At 29.1% G+C, this 8007-nt stretch overlaps 1 protein-coding gene across 1 annotated transcript; it reads left to right on the plus strand.

The window, feature by feature from the left end:
* Positions 1–5666: 5666 nt before the first annotated feature.
* LOC124841958 (putative histone H2A.3) lies at positions 5667–6565 on the plus strand. Its single transcript, XM_047318342.2, has 2 exons — positions 5667–5954; positions 6150–6565. Exons 1-2 carry the CDS (start codon positions 5766–5768, stop codon positions 6366–6368), a joined length of 408 nt encoding a protein of 135 aa, XP_047174298.1. The 5' UTR covers positions 5667–5765; the 3' UTR covers positions 6369–6565.
* The last annotated feature ends 1442 nt before the right edge of the window (positions 6566–8007 follow it).

Below are 8007 nucleotides of genomic sequence, written 5' to 3' on the forward strand. Positions count from 1 at the left end.
CCTACAATTTGGTAAGTGTTAGGGGTGTTTTATGACTGGTTTACATTTTTAGATGGTTGTTGAGTTGAGAGAACTAATTTGAGTTCAATTACTACTTGTCTTGGAGTGATATTGGGGGTTTTGATAGGTGAGTTTTTGAGTAAAAGGTTTGTTGGGTAAAATAAAAGTTTGGAGGTTGTTTTGAAGTTATTTAGGACTTGTGAGAGTTGTCAAACCAATAAAATCTGGTGTGTAATGCAGTAGAGAGTTGGTAAGTTTGTGTTGCATGAATCTGGGTACAATTAAGGGGGTTTAAGTTGTGAATCTCTAAAGGAGTAGTTATGTGTTGAATTAGATGGTGTAGGGTCTGTTGTTGAGTCATTTGAGAATTGGTTATGCAGTTGGGGGACTTATATGAGAGGTTAATATTTGCTCTGCACAATTCCACTACTCATGGAAAAATCCACAATCTGCGTATGCACTTTTGAGTGAAAGATTTACCTCATGGGTAGTAGGTCGAGTTACCCTTGTTTGTGACTCTGCAGAGTATAAATATTACCATGGGTGCAATGCCTTCACTAGTCTATATCAACATCATATCTGAATAAGTGAGTTTAGTAGTCTTGTGGTTGTATGAATTGCTCGTTCTTGAATGTTGTAAATTATTAAACCAAATTACTATATGATGCTTTATTTGTAACACTAGCTTACCCTTACTCTTTTGTTGTCTGTCTCTATGTATGTTTCTATGTATGTTTCTCTTTTGCAATGATCATCTAAATGGTGTGAGCTTAAGGAGACGTTCTTTTCAGTTGCTCCAGTGAGAGGTGAGGATGTTACCAATGGAAAGTAAGATGGCTCTATAGGTATAGATCTTTTCCTTGAGGAAGCTTTAGTTTCATATAATTATTTTATATCATCTATGTAACGTTTTATTTTAGTAATATTATATTATTAAAAATAGGATGTCACAACCGATGTAATATGTTTAATTTTTCAACGCGAAACTTTCATTTAATACAATATTCAATTATTAATAATAAGTATTATTACATCAGATCTCATCTTATCAGCATGTTCAAAAACTAATTTTGATCATTCGTAAGAATTTTTTTTGTCAGCCAATGTGCATTGGTCAGTGTATTCAAGTACAAGAGCATAAGTTTTTATGCATCCTAGAGTACACAAGCATACATGTTAAAGAAAAGGTTATTTGCATTAACTTTAGTAAAAAAGGTTTTACTATCATTTATGGTTCATAATATTGACTAATAATTTCATGTGTGAAAAGTATAAAAAGTGTACATAGAATCTTGCAAGAAATGTGTTTTACGAAAAAACTTCCTCATGACAATTTACAATATTAAAGTTACTTGTCTCCAATTTCACATTAAATGAAAAAGATTTCAAACCCTTGCAACTCATCAATACTAATACTAAAAGTTCTAACTTTCAATAATAAATTTAATCAAGAAATTATTATTCTAAAAGCAACTCATATGAAGAAAACACATATTAACATCATATAAAACATAGCATCTATTTTACATTAGATGAAAAAGATTTCAAACCCCTACAACTCATTAATACTAATACTAAAAGTTCTAACTTTCAACAATAAATTTAATCAAGAAATTATTATTCTAGAGGCAACTCATGAAGAAAACACATATTAACATCATATAAAACATGACATAGCTACATTTATGTTTCAAAAATACTCGATAATTTATGTTTCAAAAATACTCGATTACTCTAACATCAAATGAGAAGTTCATGACTATCTTCTTGTAACCTCACTTCTTCAAATGAAAATTTATCCACCTTAACAAAATATTTTTTGGTGTTAAACTCAGCAACTCTTCCATACCCTGTTATTTCATAAATTTGAAGGTACACATACAACAATAATGAAAAGTATGAAAAGATGATGAAAACAAGTATTTATCACATTATCATTGACCAACTCCAAAAGTTGTGTGGTGTTTTCCTTAAGTTCAGATCCACCAATACTTGTATCTAATTTAGCAACCACCATTAGGAATGTCAAAAGTTTTTACAAGAACTTTAGACCTCTGACTAGATCCTTTTGCTTCATAGTCTCTTTGTATTTTCATCATTCTCATAAAGCTTTGCATGAAAGCATGAAATCATAGCAAGGAAAATGTGGGAAAATATGAGAAAAAATGGTTAGGGCACAAAAAAGTGAGGGAAAAATGTTACCAATGTGAAGCATTGATGTTTTTGAAGATATTTTGATGATAATGCACTTGAAGCCTTGAAGATTTATAGAAAACCTTGTATTAGGCTTTTGCTTTCACTTGTACATCATAAGAAGACTTGTAAATTGCTTTTTAGTATAACTATGTTGCGACAATAATCGATTATCATAGGGTATAATCGATTATCACAATCAAAAGTAGAAAAAGGTTTGTTGCGGCAATAATTGATTATCATAGGGGATAATCGATTATCAGTGCAAGTTTAATATTGTCCAGGGTTCGACAATAATCGATTATCACTAAGGATAATCAATTATCACGTTTTTTTTAAAAACCCATAACGACATGAAATAATCGATTATATCTTTTGATAATTGATTATTACTATTAGTTGTGAGCTACCTTTTCAGTTTCTGACCCTACACAAACCTTGACTTATAAATAGAGTTTTCCACAACTCTTAGAACTAAAGTTTTCATTTGATAGTATTAGAGTTGTGTGCCTAAGGGAAACTCTCTGTGTGAAAAGGGAACTAAGCCATTTTGAGCATACAAATTTGTTCTGAGGAAGTTCTCAAATCTTAGAGTGCTCAAATCAAGTCTTGTGAATAGGAGAAGCTTGTGTTTAGTGCGTCTAAAGTCGAAGCGGTTCTCTTCAAGTTGATTGAGCAAGGTTCTTCCATCGTGTGTCGAAGAAAGGTGTTTTCTGTTTCTTATTATTTGTATAATCTGTTTGTAATCTTAAACAATATTTTAGAGGAAAAGGTTAATCACTGTTTACAGTGATTAACGACTGGACGTAAATTTTTTTGATTCAAACCAGAATAAAATCCTTTGTGTTGATTTTTTTTTACCCTATAACTTTAGTATTTAAACTGTTTGATAAAAGTTGTTAAATAAAATCATAACTTTTAAAAGAATTAATTGACCCCTCCCGTTATTGACCTTTACACGATCTCTAAAACGTTTCGCTGGGCGATACCAATCCCAACAAAAAAAAATGGTGGTTAAAGAAAAAGATCGAACGATTTATTATTTACTTATTTTTTCTAATACAAAAATTATATTAAAACAAAGAAAATTAAAAAATTTAATTAAATAATTGAACAAAAATTAAAATAAAATAAATTTATTAAACCAGTTTAACAAATAAGTGTCGAAATCTCTCAATACTCCTATAAGTTAACAAATTTCAAATTTAATTTTCTTAACTCAAGATTTATCATCTAGATATTAAAAATTAAGTTTAAACATATTTTTTCCCTTACCTTTAATTTTCATTTTTAGATTTATTTTGTAAACTTTATTTTAATTTTTTGAAAAAATATTTTATAATTTGTTGTGATTTGTAACACTAAAATTACTACCATCTTATTAAAAACACAGATAAAATTATGCACTAAAATAAGTTTAGTAATGTTGAGAATTAATAATCACTTGCTGTTTAGTTAGTTAACACGTTTGTATAGTTTGTCTAGTGTTTCTAGCAAATTCTTGAATAATATTGTTTGTCTTAATCATCATTTACTATTGTCCCTAGTGTTGTATATAGAATATTTTAAGGGTTAAATATGTTTTTAGTCCCTAAACTATTGGCCGTTTCTGGTTTTCGTCCCTCTTCCAAAGTAAGGTACAATTTGGTCCTTATTCTTTAGAAAAACGTTCGTTTTAGTCCTCAAAATTTTGTTTTTAGTCCTCGTTTTAGTCCTCAAAACGTTCGTTTTTTCGACTAAAACGAACGTTTTTTAAAGATTGAGGACTAAATTGTACCTTACTTTGGAAGAGGGACGAAAACCAGAAACGGTCAATAGTTTAGGGACTAAAAACATATTTAACCCATATTTTAAACAGCTTCGTGTATATTGTACCATATATACAAATTCTTTTATCATTCTATTTTTTTTTCTTTAGTTTATTTTTATATTGTTCGAGTTTAATATATATATATATATATATATATATATATATATATATATATATATATATATATTTCAATTTAAAAAAAATATTTCAAAAAATTGTTTTGAAAAATAAGAAACAATTAACTTTTAAATATATTACCATGAATCTTATACATTAAAAAAAAGTTTTTTCAGCTAAATATAACTCATTAACATGTAACTTAACATAAATGTTAATTTCTTTTACTAGTTTATTAAAAAAAATGAGACAAACACTCTCATCAAGATAGATATACTTATTAGACCCTTAATAATACAAGCCATATTATATATTTATTGAGAAATGATTCATTAAATTATGTGTTCTGTCATTACTCATACCTATGGCTAAAATTATTTAATTTTATATGAGATAAAATTTAAAATTTTGCATATGATGATGTAAAATTGTAATGTATAGAAATATGTATGAAGGTTATATTTCTGTTTTATCAAATTTTAAATGTAATATATTTCTGTTATTGAATATTTCGAAGTAATTTATCTTATTAATTATCAATTTTTATTGTCATTTGTAGTTGGATATTTTTTTTTTGAAATTAAATTTTATTTCTATAATTTGATATGAATATAAAAAATGGAATTGTTGACATAGTAAATTCGACTTATTATAAATCGAATGTGAATGTTTTTATTAAAAGAATGTACAGAAATGTACAAAATTAATGTTATTGTTTTTATTAAAAGAATTACCAAATGTACAAAATTAATGTTATTTTTTTTAAAGTATGTATTTATGTCTTACATGGTATTTTTAGGTTGAAATGATCAAAATCAAATTAGATGTTTAGTGCAGAATTTTGCTTAAAGAAATCATTATCAATAATTTTGTGGAAGTTGTATTTTGCATGTGGTGTTTTGAGGTATAGGAGTTGACAGGAAATGCTGGTATAGACAACAAGAAGACTAGAACAGTTGGGGACGAAGAGTTGAGCAAGCTTCTTGGAGATGTCACCATTGCCAATGGTAGTGTCATGGCCAACATTCACAACCTCGGATGGGACCTCGGAGGGTTTTGATGATGATGATGACTCCTAGATTACATGTCATTTTTTTCTCAAATGTAATCCTTTTATTCTCCCTTTCTCAAAGGGTCTCTATATTACTCAATAATACATAATGTTGGGATTGCTATATTATCATAATAATTATTTCCCTTCATGCATTTTCAACTCTTTCATTCACTTAACTTTATATTTATATAATCTTTATACAAACTTATTTTCTTTCAATTAAATTGGGTCAAAAAACAAAAACCTATAAATCAAACATCAACTTAAAATAATACTTTGATATAAAATCTAAAATGGGACAATGACCACCACACTCTTTCTACTCCTCTAATTTGCTTAATTTATATCCAGCCATCAATCCAACCACATACATCATCGGGACCGTCCATGATCAACGAAATCCAACGGCAGTCATTGTCGATCCGCGTCATTCATTCTCATTGGCCCAATTTTGACTCCTCACACTATATATACCTTGCAACCTCTCTAACTACACAAATACAATTTCTTCTCGTGTTTTCAGTCACCGGAACTCCTTGTTGTTCATTTTCCTGTTCTCTATTTTTCTCGTGATTAGGTCATAGTTCATCAATGGCAGGTCGAGGTAAAACCCTAGGATCCAGCGCCGCCAAGAAGGCTACCTCCCGGAGCAGCAAAGCTGGTCTTCAATTTCCTGTCGGCCGTATCGCTCGTTTCCTCAAGGCTGGAAAGTACGCCGAGCGTGTCGGTGCAGGTGCCCCTGTCTATCTGGCGGCCGTCCTCGAGTATCTTGCCGCTGAGGTAATTCCTTGTTTGCATCTAATTTGGTTGTTTGGAATTAATTTCCCCATCTTGGTAGATCTAGGGTTTTGAAATTTCGATTATGTTAATTTTCCCTATTTTAGCGTGTATGTTTAATTTCCTATAATTTGAATCAGGAAGTTGTGTTTTTCGATTCCCTTTTTGATTGAATGTTTTTGATGTTTGATTTTTCAGGTTCTTGAGTTGGCTGGGAACGCTGCCAGAGATAACAAGAAGACTCGAATTGTGCCTCGTCACATTCAATTGGCAGTGAGAAATGATGAAGAGTTGAGCAAACTTCTTGGGGATGTTACCATTGCTAACGGTGGTGTTATGCCCAACATTCACAATCTTTTGCTTCCAAAGAAGGCTGGTGGCTCATCCAAGGGCGCTGGTGCTGACGACGACTCTTAAATATTGGGATCTAATTTTTGTGAAATGAGGCTGAATTTAGATTTTCCTTTGTCTTACTGTTTTTGTAGTTCTTCAATCTTTGTGGTATGTAGCTGTAGTTAGTTTCTCAGTTAGTGATTATGTGAATAGCGGAGACTCTCACTCTTCAAGAAAGATTGTTGAAAATTTAAATCAATTTACCTTCATCTTTTAATCTATATCTGGTCATCAATCCCTTTTCTGTTTCTGCAGAACTTCATCTGAAATATTATTGTTTGGTTTTTAATTGAAAGAAATTAAAAGTTGGTCCTTTTGTCCTTTTGCAGACTCTAGTTTTGCGCTGGGGTGAGTTCTGAACATGTATTTTGGAATTGTTTGACCTGTTTTGTTTGGTTGTTCAGTTACATTGTTGTCTGGGCAATGTTCTGGGGTTTCGATGACATAAGTGTGAACTGTAAACCAGCGTAACTTGTTTCACTGATTTTATGATTTGTAGTATCAATTAGGTTGTGATAATGTTAAATTCTTGTTATTCATATGAGTAATCACAAGTTTAGATCATGCTGAGATTTTGAGTGTATTATTCTCTGGGTAGCATCTTTGTGGCTACGCAGATAATTGGCTTAATTCACTTAAATTCTTGCTTTATATGCAGAATTCTGTTGTGTGACATGTTCCCTTCAACATTATTTTTTTGTGGTGATTGGAACTTTTGACGGATAATTATTATTACATTAATTATGAATTTTAATAATAGTAATGAATAATCCCAAAACATATTATTTGTTTAATTGCAAGAAACGTTTAATAGAGCGTTTTAAAAATGAAGCAGGTTATTATCTGATATTGTGTGTGTGGAGTCTTATTTGATATTTGAAGGATTGGTATGGGTAGTATCTCTATCTTATGACTACTTATTCTTATATTTATCTTTGAAATTTTTATCTGATGTTTAATTTTATTAGTTGATTAGTATAGTTGTACATGTTCTTTTATTATGGTAATTTGTTTTATAAAAGATAAAAAAAACATAAATGTTTTGATGTTATCAAATATTTAGTGTAAAAAAGGCATTAAAATTTTAAAAATTAAATATTTTGATGTCTAAAATTATTTATAATAATAAAGAGTATAAATAATAATTGTTAACAAGAAGTCTCATGTTTATATTTTCCAAAATACAATACATTATTTGAAGGGGTAATAAAATTCTTAACTAAGGTTGTAATAAATAAATAAATATATATATATATATATATATATTTTCAGGATTTAGGAATTTTTTATAAATATTGAATGATTGTTATTTGATAGAGATTATAAAAAATTGTGTAATAAAAGACAAAAATGAGTTAAATTAATAAATTATCATGACAGAATATATTATTAAAGTAAATATTAACAAAACATATTTAATATTTTATTTACACATATATACATAGTTTATATATTGTAAATAATATATTTATATGTAAATTGATTAAGTATTTGACGAGGAGTAAAAATATAATTGATGGAAAGGTATGTATGTTTTACAAATCATACAAACAAAAAGTTTTAAGAAAAAAGAGTGTAATAATTTAAATACGATCATTCTCAAGTCAATATTTTCAGAGGGATAATATATATTTGGAATGGCTTTTAAATTATTCATTAATTA

This window comes from Vigna umbellata, chromosome 6, assembly GCF_029865625.1.
Source record: "Vigna umbellata cultivar VRB3 chromosome 6, Vumbellata_1.0, whole genome shotgun sequence".
Taxonomy (NCBI): domain Eukaryota; kingdom Viridiplantae; phylum Streptophyta; class Magnoliopsida; order Fabales; family Fabaceae; genus Vigna; species Vigna umbellata.